Source organism: Eleutherodactylus coqui, chromosome 8 (genome assembly GCF_035609145.1).
Source record: "Eleutherodactylus coqui strain aEleCoq1 chromosome 8, aEleCoq1.hap1, whole genome shotgun sequence".
Classification (NCBI taxonomy): Eukaryota; Metazoa; Chordata; class Amphibia; order Anura; family Eleutherodactylidae; genus Eleutherodactylus; species Eleutherodactylus coqui.
In genome coordinates this window covers 190960923-190988098 of record NC_089844.1, presented here as the reverse complement: position 1 = coordinate 190988098, position 27176 = coordinate 190960923, and the positions used below count along the sequence as shown (strand labels likewise).

The window sequence follows — 27176 nt, the reverse complement described above, 5'->3', positions numbered from 1 at the left end:
ATAGCAACCAATCACAGCACAGCTTTGATGTTACCTCAGCAGTATAAGAAACAGCAACCAATCACAGCATAGCTTTCATTTTACCTCAGCAGTATAAGAAATTGCAACCAATCACAGCACAGCTTTCATTTTACCTCAGCATTCTCAATATCCAGCAATTGTCTTGCGAAACGTTCGGCGGATGCATCATTTTGTAGTTGAACACGCATCCCGTTGGTCGTAATGCCTTTTGCTTTCGTGCTTGAGATGGAAATCAAACGATCTTTGTCTGGGGGGCATAACTGTCGACGATGCTCGCACGCGCGCCACATATCGTAGGATAAATGTACTATGCCAGTAATCTTCCCAGGAGTGTACTCAACAACTTCCCAAAGTTTCATGGCGATTGGATGAATGATGTAGTAGCGCAAAAGAGACAGACAGACAGACATACATTCCTTTTTATATATATAGATGACATCAGGAAGTGAGAGAATTAGATTCCGTACATAAAATTTGGACGCTAATTCTTTTGCGCTTAGAATTGAATCATCGAGTTGGGACCCATTAACTTTTCCTATTTTTGACATAAAATTTGGCACGAGCATTGATTATGTCAAAAATAGAAAAAGTTAATGGGTCTCAACTCGATTATTCAATTCTAAGCGCAAAAGAATTAGCGTCCAAATTGTACGCACGGAATCTAATTCTCTCACTTCCCAATGTAATAGAAACTTGAAATTTGGGACGGGCATTGATTATGTCATAAATAGGAAAAGTTAATGGGTCCCAACTTGATTATTCAATTCTAAGCGCCAAAGAATTAGCGTCCAAATTTTACGTATGGAATCTAATTTTCTCACTTCCCAATGTCATAGAAACTTAAAATTTGGCACGAGCATTGATTAAGTTTCTATGACATTGGGAAGTGAGAAAATTAGATTCCATGCGTAAAATTTGGACGCTAATTCTTTGGCGCTTAGAATTGAATAATCAAGTTGGGACCCATTAACTTTTCCTATTTATGACATAATCAATGCTCGTGCCAAATTTCACGATTCTATTACATTGGGAAGTGAGAGAATTAGATTCCGTGCGTACAATTTGGACGCTAATTCTTTTGCGCTTAGAATTGAATAATCGAGTTGAGACCCATTAACTTTTTCTATTTTTGACATAATCAATGCTCGTGCCAAATTTCAAGTTTCTATGACATTGGGAAGTGAGAAAATTAAATTCCGTATGTAAAATTTGGACGCTAATTCTTTTGCGCTTAGAATTGAATAATTGAGTTGGGACCCATTAGCTTTTCCTATTTATGACATAATAAATGCTCGTGCTGAATTTCAAGTTTCTATTACATTGGGAAGTGAGAGAATTAGATTCCGTACGTAAAATTTGGACGCTAATTCTTTTGCGCTTAGAATTGAGTCATCGAGTTGGGACCTATTAGCTTTTCCTATTTATGACATAATGAATGCCTGTGCCAAATTTCATGTTTCTACGACATCGGGAAGTGAGAGAATTAGTGGCGATGATGGAAATCAAACGATCTATGTGGGGGGGGGGCGTAACTGTCGACGACGCTCGCACATGCGCCATTTATCATAGCATAAATGTACTATGCCTATAATCGTCCCAGGAGTGTACTCAACAACTTCTCAAAGTTTCATGGCGATCGGATGAATGGTGTAGTAGCGCATAAAGGACAAACAGACAGACAGACACACAGACATTCAATTTTATATACATAGATTTTGAATTTATGTCTTAACTAAAAATATTTGGAGTAGAACTCCGTCATCTTAAAGGGTTGTCAAGCTGCAAACTATTGATGGTGTAGCTTCTGAGCTCTGCTTCCTGCCAATATCAGCTCACTGAATGAACACACTGGCTGTGGCGGGCAGTTGTTTGGTCGTGCGTGACCAACCCACACCGATCCAGTATGGATTACCTGTCCATTAAGTGTATTTTTAATCCCTTTAGTGGCATAACATAGTAATGTAGTGGCCCGAAGGGTCCTCCAGAAGAGTCATCATCAACTTTAGTCCTGTCACACCTGTCCATGCGTTTCCCTTACAAATTGAAGGTGTCACGCGTCAGAGAGACCCTGTTTCTCCCATTCCTAAGCTCAGAGTTTAGCGCTGACAATATCTGGTTGCCTATTGGCTTTATGTCATGACTCCTCTGATTGGTGAGCGTGTCCGGAGCGGGAAAACCTAATCATGAGTCCCTATGCAGAGTGGGTGGAGAGGAGAAAAAATGCAGGAAGCAAGGGAGGAAGTGAAGGAGGAGTCAGTTTAGAGGAGACAGAATAAGGAGGAGAGCAGTCGGAGGAGAAAGGTGTGTGCAGCAAGTTGTGGTCGGAGAGGAGGTGTGTTAAACACAAGTCAGCCGTGGGTGCAGTGAGGAGATCTGAGTTAGAGGCCGGCGTTCCACAAAACAGTGAATAAAACTACCCGGTGAATTCAAAGCCAGGATTAGTTCAGCGGCCATTTTCAACTAACATCCAACACCTGCATCGCACACGCCCAGTAAGCCCACCAGCTATTCAATACTGAGGAAAGACATTACTGAGTAACTTCTAGGATAGTAGAGGGAGAGCGTTGAAGAAATTGTTGTCCAAAATACAAATCTACTGTTTTCAACGTGTTCAATTACTGCTTCATTGCCGGCTCTGCTACATCCTTAATGCTGCAAAGGTGAACAGTATTTCATCTGTATTGACCAAAGCTTCAGCACACCTGCATGCTCACAGTTTACTAGAACAAGCTACTGCACTCGTCTCAAGTTATTTCACCACCTCTACACTTGGGAGTTCAGGCTGGAGCACTGGCGTCACCAGTGACAAAACAATTGTTTATTTCAAACGTATCGTCACGTTTTTCTTGCCACTGTGCAACCACTGAGCAGAGCCCTGTTATTGCCACTGTCGGGACGAATTACAGAGCCACCTATGACAACCATTTTATAATCCCTGTGGTCTCACCCACTTTGGCGTGCTCAGCTTGGCCGTTGCAGTAACATAATATGGAAAGCCGAAAAAAGTTCATCCAGGTCATCAGCCTATTACCCCCAAATGTTGATTCAGAGAAAGACAAAAAAAACACCCAATGAAGTAGAAGCCATTTTTCCCCATTTAAGGAACGAAATTCCTTCTCGACTCCAGTCTGGTAATCAGAATAATCCCCGAATCACGGACCCTTCTGAAGTTAATAATGATTATAACCTATAATATTGTAACATTGACGAAAGGCTTCCAGACCCTCTTATACTCTTTTATCGAGTTCACCATCACCATGTCCTCAGGCAGAGAGTTTCATAGTCTCACTGCTCTTACAGTAAAGAACCCCTTCTATGTTTTGTACAAACCTTCTTTCCTGTAGACACAGATAGTGCCACCTTGTTACAATCCTGATTTGATTCCTTAAAACATAACATTTAGGCCCCCTGTCCACGGGCGTTCCGGTATCCCGCGGCGAATCTCAGCCGCGGGAGCCGCCGCCCGGTAGCAGGAGCCAGCAGATGGTTCTCCGCAGGTCAGCCTATCTTACAGATAGGCTGACCGCGGAGAATAGGGGCAATTCACAGCATGCTGCGAATTGCTGGCCGCGAGCGGAGAATTGCAATTATTCTCATGGACACAGGGCTGGCGCTTTCCATAGCAACGCTATGGAAAGCTTTAACCGGCGTGATTCGCCAGCGATTTACCGCTGGCAAAATCACTGCCCTGGACAGGGGGCCTAAATATAGTCATTTAAAATAGACGGCTTCAAGACGGACAAACACAAAGAAATACAAAAAACCACCCTTCCCCGAGGAGGGATTTATGAATGGATTAATTCCCACTTTTTCCTGTTAGGTCTGGACCATAAAACCAATTGCCCAACCAAGATAGTATGTTCTCCAGTGTATGTTCTCCTAACCCTAAACCTAACCCTAACCCTAAACCTAACCCGTAACCCTAAACCCTAACCCCCCGCGGGTCTCGTGAAGTGGCACTCGTGCACATCTTCAAAGGGAGGTCTGTGCACGGCTGCTTAACTGTAGTATGTAGTGCATGGCTGCTTAACTGTAGTGTGTAGTGCACGGCTGCTTAAGGCAATCCGCGTGCACGCAGTGTAGTCACGTGGTGCCGAAGAGCCAATCAGGTGGCTCTAATCAGCTTAAGTGTGGCTGAAATACCAAATATGCCTCCAGGACAGCATCTCTTAGAAACTTTTCAAACATTTTACCCACAATAGAAGTAAGACTTACCGGCCTGTAGTTTCCAGGCTCACGTTTTGAATGTCGGCACCACATTGACTATGCGACAGTCCGGTGGAGTAGACCCTGTCACTGTAGCGTACTTAAGTATACAAAACAACGGTCTGTCTATCACATTACTTAATTCCCTTAGAACCTGGGGGTTTATCCAATCAGGGCCCGGCGATTTGTCTATTTTGATCTGCACTTCTTCCTGAGTTAATGCCCATTTAGACGGGACGAATGTTGGGCAAACACGCGTACCTGCACGTACTTGATCCTGTGCTGCTGCATGGAAGCTAGTATCGCCTCTTCACAACAGGGAGGCTGTAGGAGATTTCCACCCTCTTTCCTCTGCCCCTCTCCATTGACTTAACATAGCGGCTGTTCAATACTGAATGCTGCTATTTACACTGAACACTCATTGTTCAGCTGATCATCCATCGCTTATGCTGCATAGGGAGCTGGATGAGGAGCTCATCACTGACCATTCAGTGTAAATAGCATCTGTTCAGTATTGAACGGCCACTATGTTAAGTCAATGGAGAGGGGCGGGGGAGAGTGAGGAATGAAATCTCCTGCAGCCTCTCTGAACCCTGCTGGCCGCTTTGTGAGTGTGCCAGTGATACCAGCTCCCATGCTGTTGTGGGACAAGTGTCTGGCATTGTTTGCCCACAACATTCGTCGCATCTAAATGGGCCTTCAGACTGTCGATATTTAGTGAAGAGCTTACTTTATCACTCTGCACCTGATCTAACATTTTATTTTCCTCCTCTCCACTGGAAAAAAGCAAATCTATTAAACAGTTTTTCTCCTCATCACCCTCTACAATTTTTCCTTCATTATTTATTAAAGGGCCAACACTTTCAGCATTAGTCTTTTTACTATTTATATAATCGAATAACAGTTTTGGGTTAGTTTTATTCTCTTTGGCAATAAGTATTTTTGTCTCCATCTTTGATGCTTTTATCTGATTTTTACATTATTTATTTTTTCCTTATAGGTTTATAGTGCTTCTTCGCTGCCTTCTTGTTTTAGTAGTTTAAACGCTTTCTTTTTACTATTTATTGTCCCCTTTACGTCTTTATTAAGCCACATTGGTTAGCCTTTTACTCCTGCAAGGTATGAACTGCTCACAGTAAGTAATTAGGATGTTTGTAAACATTTCCCATCTGTTGTTTGTAGTCTTATTTTTGAGCACTTTGTCCCATTCAATAAGGTTAAAGGCATCACTAAGCTGATTGGACTTCCTAAAGTTTAGTATTTTCGTAGCTCACCTTTAAAACTCTCTCCTGAAGGACAAGTTGAAATGTATTATATTATAGTCATTATTTCCCAGGTGACCCCCGACCTGCACCCCCATTATTCGGTCAGGTCTGTTGGATAATATTAAGTCCACAATGGCCGCCCCTCTAGTTGGGTCCTGTACACGTTGGGTAAGGTAATTATCTTTATTAATTGTGACAGGACAGGAAGTTGTCACCGTTATGAGATCCGCAGTTTTCAGCTTCCCAGTTTACATCTGGATAGTTAAAGTCCCCCATAATAATTACCCCATTGAGATTTGCTGCTTCATCTATTTGCTTCAGTAATAGATTTCCGTTGGTTTCTGTTATATTTGGTGGCCTACGGAAAACCCCTATGACAGTGATTCCCAACAAGGGTGCTGCAGCTCTCTGGCTGGGAATCACATCGGTAGTGGTGTGTCAGGGAACAGAGTATACCCCGGCTCCCAGGGGACATGCAAGACACTGATAAAGCAGCTGGAGGAATGCTTCCAGGAGCAGAGACTGAGCAGAGGCACAGCCCCGCTCCCAGGGGACATGGAAGATGCAGCTAAAGTTCCTTCAAGGACCTGGAGGAATGCAGCCAATGGGGAGCTAGTGGCGTTCCTACATCCCTGCCCTGTCAAACCCCGATCTTCCTGGTGACGTCTAGATACACCAGTACCAGGAGGAGGTAAGTATATGGGTCGGGGGTATTAATGTTATTACTGGGGAAGGGGGGGGGGTTAATGTTATTACTGGTAGGGGGGGGGGTTAATGTTGTTACTGGGGGAGTAATGTTACTACTGGGGGGGGGGTACTGTTATTACTAGGGTGGGTTAATGTTATTGCTGGGGGGAGGTTAATGTTATTACTGAGGTGGGGGTAATGTTGTTACTGGGGGGTGTAATATTATTACTGGGGGGGAGGGTAATGTTATTACTGGGGGGGCGGGTTGATGTTATTACTGGGAGGTTGATGTTATTACTGGGGGGTGGTTGATGTTATTACTGGGGGGAGGTTGTTGGTTCTACTGGGGGATTGATATTATTACAGGAGGGTTGATGTTATTACTGGGGGGCTGATATTATTACTGGGGGAGGGTTAGTGTTATTACTGGGGGGGCGTTGATGTTATTACTGGGGGAGTGTTATTACTGGGGGGTTAATGTTATTACTGGGGGGGTTAATATTTTTGCTGGGGCTACTGGGGGTTAATATTACTACTGGGGCCGCAACAGGGGTCACTATAACTACTGGGGTCGCTACTACTACGGGTGGCTGCAATAGGGGTCGCTATTACTACTGGGGCAGCAATGGGGGTTGCTATAACTACTGGGGTCGCTATTACTACTGGGGCCGCAATAGGGGTCACTATTACTACTGGGGCCACAATAGGGGTCGCTATAATTACTGGGGCCACAATAGGGTTCACTATTACTACTGGGTTCACCTATTACTACTGGGGCCGCTATTACTGCCGGGGATGCAAAAAGGGTCACCTATTACTGCCGGGGACGTTCTAGGAGTCATCTATTTACTGCCGGGGATGCAATAGGGGTCACCTAGTACTGCCGGGGACGCAATAGGGGTCACCTATTACTGTTGGGGACACAATAATTACTACCGAGGAAACTGAGGGGGTCACTATTATTAACGGGGCCACCAATATAGGGGGTTGCCATTACTACCAGGGCCACCAATATAGGGGGTCGCTATTACTACTCGGGCAGCAATAGAGGTTGCGATAACTACTGGTGTCGCTATTACTACTGGGGCCTCAATAGGGGGTTGCCATTACTACAGGGGTCACTGATATAGGGGATCGCTATTATTACCGGGCCACCAATATAGGGGGTCGCTATTACTACCGGGGCCACCAATATAGGGGGTCGCTATTACTACTCGGGCAGCAATAGGGGTTGCTATAACTACTGGGGTCGCAATAGGGGTCGCTATTACTACTGGGACCACAATAGGGGTCGCTATAATTACTGGGGCCGCAATAGAGTTCACTATTACTACTGGGGTCACCTATTACTACCGGGGCCGCTATTACTGCTGGGGCCGCAATAGGGGTCACCTATTACTGCCAGGGACGCAATAGGGGTCACCTATTACTGCAGGGGACGCAATAGGAGTCACCTATTACTGCCGGGGACACAATAATTACTACCGAGGACACTTTGGGGGTCCCCATTACTACCGGGGCCACCAATATAGGGGGTGGCCATTACTACCGGGACCACAAATATAGCGGGTCGCTATTACTACCGGGGCCACCAATATAGGGGTTCGCTATTACTACTGAGGCCACCAATACAGGGGGTCGCTTGTACTAGTGGGGTGTCCAATATAGGGGGTTACTATTACTACTGGGGCCAGCAATATAGGGGGTCGCTATTACTACTGGGGCCACTGACATGGGGGGACACTATTACTACACGGGGCGGATTAGTTGTGAAATTTAGAGTAGCTGTAGCAGAAAAAAGGATGAGATTTTGAAAATCATCCACTCTGTGTGAAAACAATCTGCACAAAACCCGTGTGGACGCTGACATGAGGGGCGGGATTTAATTCTACCACATGTTAATTTTAAATATAAAGTATATCAATAGCCCACCCAGCGCTCTTCCCTGTGAGTATTTTTAAACAGCCCTGTCCTTTTTATAATGAGGGAGGTAACAATTATATGTCGTAATAAGCCACACCCCAGCCACGACCCCTGACCACACCCTTTACCACCACCCCTATTTAGTAGGGGTGCCGCGCCATAAATAAATTTTAACAGGGGTGCCCCAAGGCTGAAAAGGTTGGGAAACACTGCCCTATGAGGATTTTATTACTGTTTTTCCTTCCATGTACTAGGGAAAAGTGATATGGAAAAGGACCTCGGCGTACTAGTGGATAGTAGACTAAACTGGAGTAACCAATGCCAGTCAGCTGATGCAAAGGCAAATAAAGTCTTGGGGTGTATTAAAAGAGGTATAGGGGTGAGGGACGAGAACATTATCCTTCTACTATATAAGGCACTTGTCAGGCCTCACATGGAATACTGTGTACAGTTCTGGTCACCGGTGCTCAGGAAAGATGTTACAGTACTGGAGGGGGTTCAAAGAAGAGTGACTAAACTAATACATGGAATGAGAGGACTGGAATACCCAGAGAGGCATCAAAACTGGGATTATTTACTCTAGAAAAAAGGGGCGATCAAATAACTACGTATAAATACATGAGGGGACAACACATGGATCTCTCCCAGGATCTGTTTACACCCAGGACTACAACGGTAACAAGAGGGCATCCGCTACATCTAGAGGAAAGCAGGTTTCATCACCAACATAGAAAAGGGTTCTTTACTGTAAGAGCAGGTAGACTGTGGAACTGTCTGCCTGAGGACGTAGTGATGGCAAAATCCATAGAGGAGTTTAAAAGGGGACTTGATGTCTTTCTGGAGGGGAAGGATATTACAGGATATAAATCTTAGGTTAATTGTTAATCCGGGTATACAGGCAGGTAGGAACTATTAGGGGGTTGATTCAGGGAACAGTCTGATTGCCTAGGGAGTCGGGAAGGAATTTTTTTCTCCAAAAGGGCTAATTGGCTTCTGCTATTGGTTTTTTTTTTTTGCCTTCCTCTGGATCAACACAGGAGGATAGACAGGCTGGACTAGATGGGCATTGTCTTCATTCAGCGTAATGAACTATGTTACTATGTTACATCCACCCATAAAACTCCACAAGTTCATCTCCCTCACATATATCTTCCCGTAATGTGAGATTTTACATAGGGACAAGCCCCTGCCTGCTTGTCCCCCGCTGTTACTCCACTGGTCTGCGGACTGACATGGCAGCTGTAAATTCAGTATTCCCCACCCCACTTCAGAAGGCTGTAGCTCCAGTTCTATCAGTGATACTGAAATGCCCAAGATTGTGGGCTTTAAAAAGACACCAGAAGCATGTTGCTAGCACTGATAGAACCAGAGCTGAACAAGCTCAATATGTCTATAAGTGTAATGTCCTTTTCCTGCAGAATGAGCTGTGTTCCTGGTAAAATGTAAAGGTGTTGAAGGGGTCGTCCCACTTCTAGATGTTTTGCTGCAGGAAGCAGACAGCTCTGTACATTGCACAGTGGCCCAGTCTGGTACTGCAGGCTGAGTACTATTGAAGTGAATGGGATTCAGCCTGCAGTACCAACGGGGGCCTCTGTGCAACGTATGGAGCTGTCTGCTTCCTGGAAAAAAACAGCTAGAAGTGGGACAACCCCTAATTAAATATTCAGATGAAACCTACGTAGTTGGGGAAATCAACATAGACGCATATTGCAGTGTTCACCATAAATACCTTATTTCCACTGCTTTCCATTGACATTACTTCTGTCCGTAGCAATAAATTAATGAATGCAATAAAAAGCTACGAATAATGAGGGCAGTAGAAAAAGTAAATGAAATGCTACTATAATTCTGTAATCACAAACTAAATATAAAATGATAATTGCTGTTTGCTTTATGATTTTAATATCCATTTGTGTCACTGCGGTGGCTAGAAGTGAGTGCATGAACCTGTTTCAGAAGGATAATAGGACTGGCTAGCGCCAAATCTGTGACTGATCTGCTACTTGCCTGCATCTGAATCTGGCTTTATTGCTTGATTAGTTCCACGGTCTCTCGTTTGTGCTATAAGGAAGCTCATTTGCAATAATATGAAAATGAGGAGTCCAATGTATTTTCCAGCACTGCCAAGTTATATCAAGTAGTTTTCCATGAGCCCCGAGGTTCCCGATACAATGGTGAAACATTTGTAAGGATGCTATTATGTGAGCAGTTCAGGGCCAATTGCTGGGCTACACCTGCGGGCGCTAGTGACACCCGATCGTGTATGACATCACTTCAGTAGTTAGGTCTAAGGCTTGAATCAGACACACAGTGGCTTATTTACTAATACTGTCTGAGGGACCTTTCACACAGGACGGAATATTCGGCAACAGCGTTAAAGAATACGCCCTCCTGTGGAAGATTCAGCCTCACAATCTGCATGGCTAATGTCTACATTTTGGTGCGAAATTGAAAACAGCAGAGGTACAATTGTATTATGTCTTCCCCACAAGTATGGGTGCAGACCTAGTAATAGGCTGTATCCACCCACGAGCTACTGATTGGCTGGCTGGAGCAAGGTCCTAGCAGCGTGGGGACTGAGGTTTGCCTTGGATGGAGGGTTAGGGTTAGTTTAGGTGTTAGGCTTACATTATTAGCTGTAAATAGTCTCACATGGAAGTATTTACAGCTAATAATGTAAGGGGCTCCCACACACTTGCATTGCGTTTTTTGTTAACGTGATTGTCAATGGGACTTTCTAATGTTAAAAACACAGTGCACCAAAAATGCAGTTGCGTGCGTTGCGTTTTTTTACAATAGAAAGTCCCATTGACAATCGCGTTAACAAAAAACGCAATCGCAAGTGTGTGGGAGCCCTAACACTTAAACCAACCCTAACCGCTGGACTATTTAGTCCAAAACACTTTCTCCAAGCTGCACGCACACGCTGTTTCTCGGGACCCTGCTATCGTGAAGGCAGCCGCCTGCTACTATGGAGGAGGCCACTCCCCTCTACTCTCCGCCAATGCTCTTCCTCCGGACCCTGCTGTCTGGACACTGCCCGCCTACCACTGTGGAGGAGGCCGCTCCCCACTGTGTCCAAGTTAGGAGCGCCATAAAGCGCGGGGCGACCTAGACATGTCACAGCCAGCGGGGGACAGGAAGAGAGACAGAGCGTGTCAGCCTTCAGCCGCAGTGTACTACCGCCAGCACAAACAGCTTTTATGGCATTCCGCGGAGTGGGCAGGGCCATGACCCGGGAGGGGAGAACAGAGAGTGGCTGCAGGGGTCACTGTCAGAGCTGGAGCCAGGAGAGTAGAATGGAGACTGGTTGCAGGGATCACTGTCAGCACTGGAGACGGGAAGGGAGAATGGAGACTGGCTGCGGGGGTCACTGTCAGCGCTGGAGCCGGGAGGGGAGAATAGAGACTGGCTGCGGGGGTCACTGTCAGCGCTGGAATCGGGAGGGGAGAATGGAGACTGGCTGCGGGGTTCACTGTCAGCGCTGGAGTCGGGAGGGGAGAATGGAGACTGGCTACAGGGGTCACTGTCAGCGCTAGAGCTTGGGAGGGGAGAATAGAGACTGGCTGCGGGGGTCACTGTCAGCGCTGGAGCCAGGAGGGGAGAATGGAGACTGGCTGCGGGGGTCAATGTCAGCGTTGAAGCCGGGAGGGGAGAATAGAGACTGGCTGTGGGGGTCACTGTCAGCACTGGAGCTGGGAGGGGAGAATAGAGACTGGCTGCGGGGGTAACTGTCAGCGCTGGAGCCAGGAGGGGAGAATAGAGACTGGCTGTGGGGGTCACTGTCAGCACTGGAGCCGGGAGGGGAGAATAGAGACTGGCTGCGGGGGTAACTGTCAGCGCTGAAGCCGGGAGGGGAGAATAGAGACTGGCTGTGGAGGTCACTGTCAGCGCTGAAGCCGGGGGGAACAACAGAGACTGGCTGTGGGGGTCACTGTCAGCGCGGGAGCCAGGAGTGGAGAATGGAGACTAGCTGCAGGGGTCACTGTCAGCGCTGGAGCCGTGGGTAGAGAAAGGAGACTGGCTGCGGGGGTCACTGTCAGTGCTGGAGCCGGGAGGGGAGAATAAAGACTGGCTGTGGGGGTCACTGTCAGCGCTGGAGCTGGGAGGGGAGAATGGAGACTGGCTGCGGGGATCACTGTCAGCGCTGAAGCTGGGAGGGGAGAATAGAAAATGGCTGTGGGGGTCACTGTCAGCGCTGGAGCCGGGAGGGGAGAATAGAGACTGGCTGTGGGGGTCACTGTCAGCGCTGGAGCCAGGAGTGCAGAATGGAGCCTGGCTGCAGGGGTCACTGTCAGTGCTGGAGCCGGGAGTGGAGAATGGACACTGGCTGCGGGGGTCACTGTCAGCGCTGAAGCCGGGAGGGGAGAATAGAGACTGGCTGTGGGGGTCACTGTCAGCGCTGAAGCCGGGAGGGGAGAATGGAGACTGGCTGCGGGGGTCACTGTCAGCGCTGGAGCCGGGAGGGGAGAATAGAGACTGGCTGTGGGGGACACTGTCAGCGCTGGAGCTGGGAGGGGAGAATGGAGACTGGCTGCGGGGGTCACTGTCAGCGCTGGAGCCAGGAGTGGAGAATGGAGACTGGCTGCGGGGGTCACTGTCAGCGCTGGAGCCAGGAGTGGAGAATGGAGACTGGCTGCGGGGGTCACTGTCAGCACTGGAGCTGGGAGGGGAGAATAGAGACTGGCTGCGGGGTTCATTGTCAGCTCTGGAGCAGGGACGGGAGAATGGAGACTGGCTGCGGGGGGTCACTGTCAGCGCTGAAGCAGGGAGGGGAGAATGGAGACTGGCTGTGGGGGTTACTGTCAGCGCTGGAGCCTGGGAGGGGAGAATAGAGACTGGCTGCGGGGGCCAATGTCAGCGCTGGAGCCGGGATCGGAGAATGGAGACTGGCTGCGGGTTCACTGTCAGTGCTGGAGTCGGGAGGGGGGAATGGAGACTGGCTGCGGGGGTCACTGTCAGCGCTGGAGCCAGGAGGGGAGAATGGAGACTGGCTGTGGCGGTCACTGTCAGCTCTGAAGCCGGTAGGGGAAAATAGAGACTGGCCATGGGGTACACTGTCAGCGCTGGAGCCGGGAGGGGAGAATAGAGACTGGCTGCGGGGGTCACTGCCAGCACTGGAGCCGGGAGGGGGTAATAGAGACTGGCTGCGGGGGTCACTGTCAGCGCTGAAGCCGGGGGGGACACATTAGAGACTGGCTGTGGGGGTCACTGTCAGCGCTGGAGCCAGGAGTGGAGAATAGAGACTAGCTGCGGGGGTCAATGTCAGCGCTGGAGCCAGGAGTAGAGAATGGAGACTGGCTGCGTGGGTCACTGTCAGCGCTGGAGCCAGGAGGGGAGAATGGAGACTAGCTGCGTGGGTCAATGTCAGCGCTGGAGCCAGGAGTGGAGAATGGAGACTAGCTGCGGGGGTCAATGTCAGCGCTGGAGTCGGGAGTAGAGAATGGAGACTGGCTGCGTGGGTCACTTTCAGTGCTGGAGCCAGGAGGGGAGAATAGAGACTGGCTGTGGGGGTCACTGTCAGCGCTGGAGCCAGGAGTGCAGAATGGAGCCTGGCTGCAGGGGTCACTGTCAGTGCTGGAGCCGGGAGTGGAGAATGGACACTGGCTGCGGGGGTCACTGTCAGCGCTGAAGCCGGGAGGGGAGAATAGAGACTGGCTGTGGGGGTCACTGTCAGCGCTGAAGCCGGGAGGGGAGAATGGAGACTGGCTGTGGGGGTCACTGTCAGCGCTGGAGCTGGGAGGGGAGAATGGAGACTGGCTGCAGGGGGTCACTGTCAGCGCTTAAGCCAGGAGGGGAGAATAGAGACTGGCTGCGGGGGTCACTGTCAGTGCTGGAGCCGGGAGTGGAGAATGGAGACTGGCTGCGGGGGTCACTGTCAGCTCTGGAGCAGGGAGGGGAGAATGGAGACTGGCTGCGGGGGGTCACTGTCAGCGCTGGAGCCGGGAGGGGAGAATGGAGACTGCCTGTGGGGGTCACTGTCAGCGCTGGAGCCTGGTAGGGGAGAATGGAGACTGGCTAAGGGAGTCACTGTCAGCACTAGAGCCTGGGAGGGGAGAATAGAGACTGGCTGCGGGGGTCAATGTCAGCGCTGCAGCCGGGATCGGAGAATGGAGACTGGCTGCGGGTTCACTGTCAGCGCTAGAGCCTGGGAGGGGAAAATAGAGACTGGCTGCGGGGGTCACTGTCAGCGCTGGAGCCAGGAGGGGAGAATGGAGACTGGCTGCGGGGGTCACTGTCAGCGCAGAAGCCGGGGGGGGGGGGGGGGGAGACACAATAGAGACTGGCTGCGGGGGTCACTGTCAGCGCTGGAGCCGGGAGTGGAGAGTGGAGACTGGCTGCGGAGGTCACTGTCAGTGCTGGAGTCGGAAGTGGAGAATGGAGACTGGCTGCGGGGGTCACTGTCAGCGCTGGAGCCGGGAGGGGAGAATGGAGACTGGCTGCAGGGGTCACTGTCAGCTCTGGAGCAGGGAGGGGAGAATGGAGACTGGCTGCGGGGGGGGGGGGGTCACTGTCAGCGCTGGAGCAGGGAGGGGACAGTGGAGACTGCCTGTGGGGGTCACTGTCAGTGCTGGAGCCTGGCAGGGGAGAATGGAGACTGGCTAAGGGAGTCACTGTCAGCACTAGAGCCTGGGAGGGGAGAATAGAGACTGGCTGCGGGGGTCACTGTCAGCGCTGGAGCCGGGAGGGGAGAATGGAGACTGGCTACAGGGGTTACTGTCAGCGCTAGAGCCTGGGAGAGGAAAATAGCGACTGGCTGCGGGGGTCACTGTCAGCGCTGGAGCCAGGAGGGGAGAATGGAGACTGGCTGCGGGGGTCACTGTCAGCGCTGGAGCCAGGAGGGGAGAATAGAGACTGGCTGTGGGGGTCACTGTCAGCGCTGGAGCCAGGAGTGCAGAATGGAGACTGGCTGCGGGGGTCACTGTCAGTGCTGGAGCGGGGAGGGGAGAATGGAGACTGGCTGCGGGGGTCACTGTCAGCGCTGGAGCCGGGAGGGGAGAATAGAGACTGGCTGTGGGGGTCACTGTCAGCGCTGGAGCCAGGAGTGCAGAATGGAGACTGGCTGCGGGGGTCACTGTCAGTGCTGGAGCCGGGAGGGGAGAATGGAGACTGGCTGCGGGGGTCACTGTCAGCGCTGGAACCGGGAAGGGAGAATGGAGACTGGCTGCGGGGGTCACTGTCAGCTCTGGAGCAGGGAGGGGAGAATGGAGACTGGCTGCGGGGGGTCACTGTCAGCGCTGGAGCAGGGAGGGGAGAATGGAGACTGGCTGTGGGGGTCACTGTCAGCGCTGGAGCCTGGTAGGGGAGAATGGAGACTGGCTAAGGGAGTCACTGTCAGCACTAGAGCCTGTGAGGGGAGAATAGAGACTGGCTGCGGGGGGTCACTGTCAGCACTGGAGCCGGGAGGGGAGAATGGAGACTGGCTGCGGGGGTCACTGTCAGCGCTGGAGTCGGAGCGGAGAATGGAGGCTGGCTGCAGGGGTCACTGTCAGCGCTGGACCCTTTTAGGGGAGAATGGAGACTGGCTACGGGGGTCACTGTCAACGCTAGAGCCTGGGAGGGGAAAATAGAGACTGGCTGCGGGGGTCACTGTCAGCGCTGGAGCTGGGAGTGGAGAATGGAGACTGGCTGCGGGGGTCACTCTTATTGCACAGGGATAAATCCATACAGGACATTTACCAAGACCATCAGCCAATCATAAGCTAGGGGCGTAACAGGGGGTGTCAACTCCAGCTAAGGCCGGTCAGCCGCTAGCTTTCGGTGTCTACAAGGTACACCAGTACCAACTGCAGAATCTTGCTGGCAATTCCGCATCAAACCTGCAGTTAGCGGTTTGCGTTTTGGTGCGGCATTCCTGGACTGCATGTTATACAACGCTGTTGCGAAATATTCCGACCCATATGAAAGGCTCGTCTGGGTACATTTACAAGGGAGAGTGCAATATCAGTCTATGAAACTCGCTCTAATGTGACAAAATCCTATTGCACTCACATCACTGCCCATCACTTACAGCGTAAAACGCCTCCATTGATTTCAATGGGGCTTTTCAGATGAGCGTTTGATCTTGGAGTTACTAACACCATGATTTGTGAATGCTGTCTGCTCGATTTTATTGTGTTTCAGCGATTTTCAGAGCACCTCATCACCCATTGCAATATTGGTATGTGTTAAAAAAGCGCTGTAGAACGTGGTGGTTTTACAGACGCCTGTGAGAGCGCAGCCTCAGACCGCTTTCACATAGCCGTGAAACTCACAAGAGTTTTGTGCATTGCGAGACGCACGAATCTCCCAAATATGTACCCCATTCATTGAATGAAGCCATATACCGGCTCTATCTCTTTACCTTCCTCGGGGGTCATCGCCCATTGTTTTCAGTGGGACAGTAAGGCACATCGTGCGGTGTACGAGGCACACGTGAGTGCGATGCGAGGTTTCCCATTGAAAACAATAGGAAGCACTTGCCGATCCTCCGACGCGGCTGATAGCCTTACTGGACGATCGCTACTTCACACAAGTGATGGGAGGCGTTGTTGTCCAAAAAACACCTTGCATCGCTGTGAAAATGCAAGATGGCAAGTGCGATAGTCGGCCTCATCTCTCGGCACGATATCGCATTCGCCCGTGTGGAGGAAGTCTTAACCCTTTCCAATCCAATTTGTATCCTGGTTTTCCTAGGGGGCTTACTCTGTTTCTGCCGTTATACAATGGTGCTATATGCTGGCTACAGCCAGTACTGCATGAGGTGACACGTTGGATAGGCTCCGACAGCAGAGAGGCTGGCAATATACAGTAAGAGAACCCCGACAGACGTCTTCCAACATCGGAGCTGTACAGCCTTAAAGGGGTTGTCCCGCGAAAGCAAGTGGGGTTATACACTTCTGTATGGCCATATTAATGCACTTTGTAATGTACATCATGCATTAATTATGAGCCATACAGAAGTTATTCACTTACCTGTTCCGTTGCTAGCGTTCTCGTCTCCATGGTGCCGTCTAATTTCAGCGTTTAATCGCCTGATTAGACGTGCTTGCGCAGTCCGGTCTTCTCCCTGGTGAATGGGGCCGCTCGTGCCGGAGAGCTGGTACTCGTAGCTCCGCCCCGTCACGTGTGCCGATTCCAGCCAATCAGGAGGCTGGAATCGGCAATGGACCGCACAGAGCCCACGGTGCACCATGGGAGAAGACCCGCGGTGCATCGTGGGTGAAGATCCCGGCGGCCATCTTGGTAAGGTAAGTAAGAAGTCGCCGCAGCGCGGGGATTCGGGTAAGTACTAAACGTTTTGTTTTTTTTTAACCCATGCATTGGGTTTGTCTCGCGCCGAACGGGGGGCCTATTGAATTTTAAAAAAAACCGTTTCGGCGCGGGACAACCCCTTTAAATCATAATGTCTTTAGAGGTCAGACAGTGGATTGGAAAGGGTTAAAGTGACTCTCCAATCTGAAGACAGAATTTTGTCCCTTAATAGGGGATATTGGGAGTTTATTACCTGGACTTGTAATTTTCTATCGGTATTCAAAGACCCCTGACATTGTTGTTTCTTTGCCAGCGGTGCTGTGGAAGGTTTTTTTTGAGGGATGAGTTGTACTTTTTAAAAGCACCATTTGTTGATCCGTGCAGCATACTGATCCCTTTCTATTCCATTTTTCACCATTTTTTTTCATGATGTGCATTGTGCGGGTTTACTTTTTTTTCGGTCACTATGAATGCAGTGATACCTTATATGTGATTTTTAGCGGTTGCACTGATCACGGCATGCAAAAGGTTAAACACTCAAAGGTTCCTTCAGTCCCGGCTGTTAGAGCAAGTGCCAGGCTTTCATCTGACAGCCGAGCCCTCGCTCCCTGGCACAGGAGACCCGCACCAGGCATCTGATGAAGCTGCGGTCAAATGATGTATGGACAGTGTTTAAGGGCTTTCTGGTTTATATAAACTCTATGAAATTTTCTGACTGTACAGCTTGTGAAACTCACAATCACCATCTCCTTTTATTAGCATGTAAATAGGGGATGGGAAAGTACCTTTTCATCACTTATTTGCATACTTTTCCCAGGGAGCATTGCACGGCCTGCGTAAGACTCCTCATGCCAACTGGGCACTCAACAAGGAGAAACTTTAACTCCCCAGATCCTTCTATAAGCTAGAATGTTCTAGCATACGATGCGCCTCACAGAGGTCACTGGGAGTTGGGCTGGTGTAGAGGCTTCCCCCAGGTAATGGCTAATTCACAGATTCCAGCACCACACCCTCCCACCCACCCCAAGCAATCAGTTTTATCTACAGACAAAGATGGTCCAAACTAGTCATGTGCCCCAAAACCCGGGGCAAGCCTAATGCTATACAGTGTATAAGTGCCATCACGGAGGGCCAGGGTCACAGAGACGCAGGGTTACAAAGTCTTCTGTGCTTAACAGGGTAAAGACAAAAACTTACGAAATGATGATTCCATTGTCAATGGAGAAGCTGTCGGAGGGCAGACCGGCGATGTTCCACGCTCTCACTTTCACAGGCTCGCCCAGAGTGCCGGCGAGGGAGTAGTCGTCGGAGCAGGGGATGTCTTTCTGCTTGCACATTAGGCTCCATTCTTTTGTTTGCATCTACAATATCAAATGGTAAACAGTCACTAAACTCAATACACGTTGCAGAGATCAGCAGCGAATACATCCATATATATGACCTCAGAAGAACGCTTCTCTCTCCACCTAGGGTAACTTCACATGGGCGAAGGCGTTATGCAGCCGTGAAGCCCACCCCCATATCGCTCTCGCCATCCGAGGATGCCGGGAGTGTTCATGTTTAAATAGCCTCGCTTCATTTCGGGGATGAAGGGATCCCCCATATAGGCCGCGCTAGGGGATCACAGAATTTCTCCCATTGCTTTCAATGGGAGACCTCGCATCACCTTGTGTGCACCTAGCATGTGGCATCCATTGAAAATAATGGGCGGTGCGATGCGAGAGCATGCAGCATAATAGAACTAAGCAGTCTCAAGATCTCAAGCCTATGGAAAACCTTTGGATGGAGTTGAAAGTCCGTGTTGTCCAGCGACAGCCCCAAAACATCACTGCTCTTGAGGAGATCTGCATGGAGGAATGGGCCAACATACCAGCCACAGTGTGTGCCAACCTTGTGAGGACTTACAGTAAACGTTTGACCTCTGTCATTGCCAATAAATGGATATATAAGTGTTGAGATGAACTTTTGTTATTGACCAAATATTTATTTTCCACCATAATTTGCAAATAAATTTGTTAAAAATCAGACAATATGATTTTCTGGATGTGTTTTCTCATGTTGTCTCTCATAGTTGAGGTCTACCTATGATGTCAATTACAGGCCTCTATTATCTTTGTAAGTGGGAGAACTTGTACAATTGGTATCTGACTAAATACTTTTTTCCCCACTGTATACCAAGAACCCTGCATTATTTAATGACGTTACAGTATGGATTATAGGCATGTATACTCTGATAGTAAATATATTATGAGTGCTGTTGCCGTTTTTTGGTTTTGCTTTTATGAGAGATATATTTCCATTTGTTCACTTTATTCTGGAAGCACATTCAGAAAACTTCTTTTTTTTTTAACCATTTAGGAGACGTACACATTTAACATTGATTATTAACATTTTGAGGAATATTTTGTTTTCCTTAGCCAACATTGCAAAGACTCATAGGTGTTAGAATGATAGATACCCCCACAAATGACCCCATTTTAAAAACTACACCCTTTAATATATTCACTGAGGGGTCAGGAGTATTTTGACCCCACAGATTTTTTCAGGAGTTTATGCAATTTAGAGGGAAAAAAATTACATTTCATATATTTGCAAATAAGTCATTTTAAAAACAGTTTGTTTTCCTATAGTGCACATGAAAATGAGGATTTGCACCCTAAAATTGATCCCCGTTTGTCCCGTGTTCAGAAATATACCCATTGTGGCTCTAATCTACTTACAGGACACATGGTTAGGCCTGTAATCGAGGGAACACCCGTTGGATTTCAGGGCACAACTGAATAAATTCCAGGCCCCAGTGCTCACTGGTGCAAAAAAAAAAATGGACTCCCTAGAAATAACCCCCCCCCCCCTCCTCTACGCCCTTTTTGGCGTTCCCTAAAACTTAGATAAAAGTAAACTGTGTGGTATGTCTGAAAACAGGGGTATGTACGGGGCCTGGTTGGGATGGCCACATGGGGCAATAAAACGGGGTATCCCTCTCCTTCCATGTTTTTTTTGGGGGTATTTCCTTCTTGACCTCAGCGGCAGGGATGGGGTGTAAAGTGGCGCTCAGTGAGTCTTCGTAAGCTTGCTGAGGTGCGGCGGTCTCATACAGAAGGCACTCAACAAACCGCTCCTGGAACTGCAGGGAGGCGAACGTTCCCGGGGCTTCTTGTAACTTACGTATTACAGGTAGTGGTCTGAATAACGTCCGGATGTTGAATCCGCTTGCAGAGGCTGCAGCGGATCCCAGCTGTGAGCCCGGCTGTGAACCGGTGTACGGCTGTGTAATGTACTGCGCATACATAGTAACATAGCAACATAGTATGTAAGGCCGAATGAAGACATTGTCCATCTAGTCCAGCCTGTCTATCCTAACTGCGTACTCACACAGGCGGTCATGTGCAGTACACTTTTTTTTTTTTTTGCATATGGGCTATAGGTATATCAGCAACCAGCGAGCACAATGACAACGCATTTTTCTTGGTGGAAGAGAGCAGCAGAGCTACCATGAAAGCCCTAATCTTTTTCGCTGCTCCCCACCTAGGTCTGGCCCAGCTCACCACACTTATCACTCTATTGGCTCCATAGCAGGCGAGCCGCCTGTACGAACAGCTGATGGCTGAGCACACGGCTGCTCCCCCACCTTCACCAATCAGTTGTCCGTATGGGCTGCTCTGCTCTCCTGCTACTCCTGTGATGGATGCGTCTATGGCTGGCAGCTGTGTTAGAAGGTCTTTTCAGCTGCCGGCCGAGTCCGAATTTCGGCACGTTCGCTTTATAAGTCGCACTGACTCTTCCCCGCGCACACACGCACACAGTTTGGGAGGAGAAAAAGTGTGTCCTATAAAGTGAAGAATATGGTAAGTAAAAAAATATATATATATAGAAAACACTTCTAGTCATGCTGCAATAGTATCTAATTTACTGTTTAACCCCTTAAGGACACAGCCTGTTTCCCACCCGGCTTTTGTTTTTTCCTCCACCCTTTAAAAAAAATCCTAAGTCTTTCATTTATCCATTGACATCGCTGTCTGTGGGCTTTTTGTTGTTTAGGGGGACGGGTTGTATTTTTCAATGTTACTATCTAATGTACCGTATAATGTAATGACCAAAGTACGGTGCGGACAGCGCCTCCTTTGGTTGTAGGCAGGAGATTGGCAGAGAAAACCTAGAACAGTCTCTTGCGTAAAGGCCGAAGAGTGAGAGCAGAGGATGTGTCATAGGTGAGGAAACCCTGTCCCAAAGGGACATCCAAGTGGAGTGAAATGAAAAAAAAAAATGAAATTCCGCCATCTTTGGGGGTGTCTTGTTTCTACGGCGTACAAACTCCGACAAAAATGATCTGATAACTTTATTCTATGGGTCAGTTCGATTACTACGATACCAAATTCATATAGTTTTTTTTTTTTTTATTCCTTTTTTTAAATTATTTTCTGCCATCTTCTGACCATCATAACTTTTTTATATTTCCATCGACATAGTTTTCAGATAGCTCATTCTGTGCGGGACGTCCTGTAGTTTACTTACTACCATTTTGGAATACATACGGCGTTTTGTTCGGTTTTTATTCCATTTTTTTTTGGAGATTGAGTGACCAAAAAAAGCGCAATTCTGGCGTTCTTTATTTTTTTTCACAACGTTCCTCGTACAGGGTAAATAATGCGTTACTTTGATAAATTGGACTTTTACGGACGCAGCGATACCAACGATGTATTTTTGTTTTATTATTTAGATTCTTTTATTATAAATATGATAAGTGTTTTTTCAAACTTTTATTACTTTTTTATTTAAATAATTAGCACAACGTTTTTAAACTTCTTTTTACTGGGTTTTTTTTTAACCCCATGACAACTGCACGGCAACCTGCGATTTCATCGCAGGGGGCATATGACACCCCCGAACATCGGTCGGGGAATTTAAAGGCTGTTGTCAGAATTGATAGCAGCATTTAAAGGGTTAATAGCTCCAATGAGCGGCACAGCTTATGGGAGCTGTTGCGGGCGGGTGCTGGCTGTAAGAAACAGCCGGCACCTGCATTGTATGGAGTGGACTTGACTCGCGATCCCCCTCTATAAATACCTTGAACCTGCAGGACTAAACTGTACGCCCTGTAGCATTAAAGGGTTGATACTATGCCTCTGACAGCAAGGCAATACCAACTCTCTATACATACCAAAGTGTATCTGGAAACCATAGAAACAAGCACAGAAACACAGTAAAATGACCATTGTTCCATCTAGCTGCCATTCTATCATCCCTCTCTTAGATCTATGCTCACCCTAGCCAGCTTGCATTCATTTACATCTTTCAACCACGTCTGCTCGCAGTTAGTTTCAAATATCTTCTAGTACTTCAGTAAATTAAAGATATGGGCCAAGATTAAAAATTCTCCCCATCCACAGGATATCCACAGGCTAGGAGGTAATTTGCTGATCCCTGGAAGTCTCACCGCTGATACCCCCACTGACCTCAAAACAGGGGTCCCATGTCCAGTTGCTGCCTCTCCCCGCAGTGACGTCAGAATGAATGAGCTGGCCGAGCATGCGCGGTCGGTGCTCTGTTTAATTCAAAGGGACTGAGTGAAATATCCAAATGCTTGCATCTCGGGTATCTCAGTAGTCCCACTGACAGTGAAGAGCGTCAGCACACTTGTGCAACCAGCATTTCGTTCAGTCTTCTCCTCGCTGCAGGGGATGAAGTAACTCCTGAAGAGGACGGGGGCACAGTACCTGTTTTCGAGATCGTCAGAGCATCCCGGAGGTGAGACCTCCACTGATTAGCAAGTTATCTCCTATCCTGTGAATATTTTGTAGATAGGGGAGAACAAATAATCTTGGTACAACTCCTATAATATATATAATAAGATTTCCATCATCTACCCCTTTCCCTCCTCCCCTGTCAGATATACAAGGGTTTCCATTATATTCCCCTCTCCCTTCTCTCCTCCGGTTACATATATAAAGGTTATTATCATGTCCCCCTCTCCCTTCTCAATTTCTGTAACATATATAAAAGGTTTCCATCATGTCCTTCCTCTCCCTTCTCTCCTACTGTAACATATATAAAGGTTTCCATCATGTTCTTCTCTCCCTTCTCTATTTCTGTAACATATATAAAAGTTTCCACCATGTCCCTCTCTCCCTTCTCTCCTCCTGTAACATATATACAGGTTTCCATCATGTCCCTCTCTCCCCCTGTAACATATATAAAGGTTTCCATCATGTCCCTCCTCTCCCCTCTCTCCTCCTGTAACATATATAAAGGTTTCCATCATGTCTTCACTTCTGTAACATATATAAAGGTTTCCATCATGTCCACCTGTCCCTTTTCTCCACCTGTAACATATATAAAGGTTTCCATCATGTCCTCCTCTCCATTCTCTCCTCCTGTACCATATATAAAGGTTTCCATCATGTCCTCCTCTCCCTTCTCTGTTTCTGTAACATATATAAAGGTTTCCATCGTGTTTCCCTCTCTTTTCTCCTCCTGTAACATATATAAAGGTTTCCATCATGTCTCCCTCTCCCTTCTCTCTTCCTTTACATATATAAAGGTTTCCATCATGTCCTCCTCTCCCTTCTCTCCTCCTGTAACATATATAAAGGTTTACATCATGTCCCCCTCTCTTCTCTCCTCCTGTAACATATATAATGGTTTCCATCATCTCCTCCTCTCCCTTCTCTCCTCCTGTAACATATACAAAGGTTTCCATCATGTCCCTCCTCTTCTCCTGTAACATATATATGGGTTTCCATCATGCCCCCCCCCCCTCTCCCTTCTCTCCTCCTGTAACATATATAAAGGTTTACATCATGTCCTCCTCTCCATTTTCTCCTCCTGTAACATATATACATGTTTCCATCATGCCCCCCTCTCCCTTCTCTCCTCCTGTAACATATACAAAGGTTTCCATCATGTCCTACTCTCACTTCTCTCCTCTTGTAACATATATAAGGTTTCATCATGTCTCCCTCTCTCTTCTCTCCTCCTGCAACATATATAAAGATTTCTATCATGTCTTTCTCTACCTTCTCTCCTCCGGTTACATATATAAAGGTTTCCACCATGTCCCTCTCTCCATTCTCTCTGCCTGTAACATATATAAAGGTTTCCATCATGTCCCCCTCTCTTTTTCACTCTTGTAATACATGTAAAGGCTTTCATCATGTTCCACTCTCCATTTTCTCCTCCTGTACCATATATAAAGGTTTCAGTCATGTCCTTCCTCTCCCTTCTCTCCTCTAGTAACATATATAAGGTTTCCATTATGTCCCCCTCTCTCTTCTCTCCTCCTGTAACATATATAAAGGTTTCCATCATGTCCTCCTCTCTCTTCTCTCCTTCTGTAACATATATAAGGTTTCCATCATGTCCTTCTCTACCTTCTCTCCTCCAGTTACATATATAAAGGTTTCCACCATGTCCCTCTCTCCATTCTCTCCTCCTGTAACATATATAAAGGTTTCCATCAGGTCTCCCTCTCTCTTCTCTCCTCCTGTAACATATATAAAGGTTTTCCTCATGTCCTCCTCTCTCTTCTTTCCTCCTGTAACATATATAAAGGTTTCCATCAGGTCTCCCTCTCTCTTCTCTCCTCCTGTAACATATATAAAGGTTTTCATCGTGTCCTCCTCTCCCTTGTCTCCTCCTGTAACATATATAAGGTTTCCATCATGTCTCCCTCTCTCTTCTCTCCTCCTGCAACATATATAAAGGTTTTTTATCATGTCCTTCTCTACCTTCTCTCCTCCGGTTACATATATAAAGGTTTCCACCGTGTCCCTCTCTCCATTCTCTCCTGTAACATATATAAAGGTTTCCATCATGTCCCCCTCTCTTCTTCACTCCTGTAATATATGTAAAGGCTTTCATCATGTTCCCCTCTCCATTCTCTCCTCCTGTACCATATATAAAGGTTTCCATCATGTCCTCCTCTCCCTTCTCTCCTCCTGTAACATATATAAAGGTTTCCATCAAGTGTCTCCTCCTGTAACATATATAAAGGTTTCCATCATGTGTCTCTCTCTCTTCTCTCCTCCTTTAACATATATAATGGTTTCCATCATGTACCCCCTCTCTCTTCTCTCCTCCTGCAACATATATAAAGGTTTCCATCATGTCCTCCTCTCCCTTCTCTCCTCCGGTTACATATATAAAGGTTTCCACCATGTCCCCCTTTCCCTTCTCTCCTCCTGTAACATATATAAAGGTTTCCATCATGTCCTCCTCTCCCTTCTCTCCTCCGGTTACATATATAAAGGTTTCCACTATGTCCCCCTCTTCTTTCTCTCCTCCTGTAACATATATAAAGGTTTCCATCATGTCCTCCTCTCCCTTCTCTCCTCCGGTTACATATATAATGGTTTCCAGCATGTCCTTCTCTACCTTCTCTCCTCTGGTTACATATATAAAGGTTTCCATTGTGTCCTCCTCTCCCTTCTCTTCTTCTATAACATATATAAAGGTTTCCATCATGTCCCTCCCTCTCCCTTCTCTCCTCTTGTAACATATATTAAGGTTTCCATCATGTCCTCCTCTCCCTTCTCTCCTCCGGTTACATATATAAAGGTTTCCATCGTGTACCCTTCCTATTCTGTCCATGTAATATATAAAGAGGGGCTCCTGTTCTAATGGATGTTGCATGTGCATTTCATTGTAAGCCTATTATGACTGCTGGGGTTTTTTCAATGGTACTACATAATGCCAAACATATAACAATCAGGGCATCAGATGTTTTGTAGCAAGGTTGTCCAGATGGGACAACGCTTTAAAACCGATGAAAGCCATTGAAGTGGACAATGGCTAACTATTAAGCCCCATTTAGACACAACGATTATCGCTCAAAATTCGCTCAAAAGCCATCTTTTGAGTGATAATCGTTGGGTGTACCTGCACTGACATCGTGCAGTTTTCATCATGCCGCCGCTCATCCTGGTGTTTCAGTGTGCTGAAAGACAACGATGAGCCTCATCAGGAATTCACAGCTGGATACACCTGATACTATTGTTTCAGCTGTATCCCGCTCCCTGAACACAGGCTGGGTATGAAGAACAGAGCGGTCCAGCTGTGTTCTCCATACCCCGCTCAGAGCGCCTGGCTGTATAACAGCCGGGCACTCCTTGCAGAGAACAGCTGGATGCAGAAGACAAGCGGCCCGCTTGTCTTCTGCATCCCCCGGTCGGAGAGCAAGGTGATCGCTCAGCGTTTGAGCAATCACCTTGCGCTGTAAATGGACACAACGATTATCACTTAAAAGACATCTTTAGAGCGGTGATCGTTGTGTCTAAATGGGCCTTTAATTCCAGGTTAGTTTGGTTGGTTCCGACCTCTCTGTCCGTTAATGTAAAAATAGAAATGGACAGGAAAAACCAAGGCAATCCATGCAATCTAAATGTTTAGAAGCTCTGAGAACCGCTGAATCACACCTCATAAGGAAGAAGTAGGATTTTAGAAATAAAGCCAGGCAATTCTATCTCTATGCAGATAATTACTGCTTGTAAAACACTGATCTCGCAGTCATGTGATCATATAATAAGATTGGGTCAATCTCTTGAGGTGACTGTAAAAGGAAAATCAAGGGAACTGTAATTTATATATTCATAAACCAAAAGAGATAAGACTGTAATCATTCCAGACACGGACGTAATGTGATTACGGCACCAACTGGGATAAATTAATTTAATGTTTAATTATAAGGTACCTGATTATTTTTTATGTTCTCCTTGCTTGTTAATTACCCATGTATTTTCTAACAGAAATCTTGCATTATAGGGCTAATGTTGCCAATTTGCTTGCAGTTAGAATCAATGTACAGATGTAGCAAATATTAACTTGGCATTTAAGGGAATATAACTG

General features: G+C 47.5%; 1 protein-coding gene across 1 annotated transcript in view; it reads right to left on the bottom strand.

The window, feature by feature from the left end:
• The window catches only part of DNAH7 (dynein axonemal heavy chain 7), a 499785-nt gene that overhangs the window by 121760 nt on the left and 350849 nt on the right, over window positions 1-27176 (bottom strand). The window contains exon 46 of the mRNA XM_066577151.1: window positions 18534-18697. Within this exon, the coding sequence (XP_066433248.1) occupies window positions 18534-18697 (164 nt within the window). The remainder of the gene's footprint in view (window positions 1-18533; window positions 18698-27176) is intronic.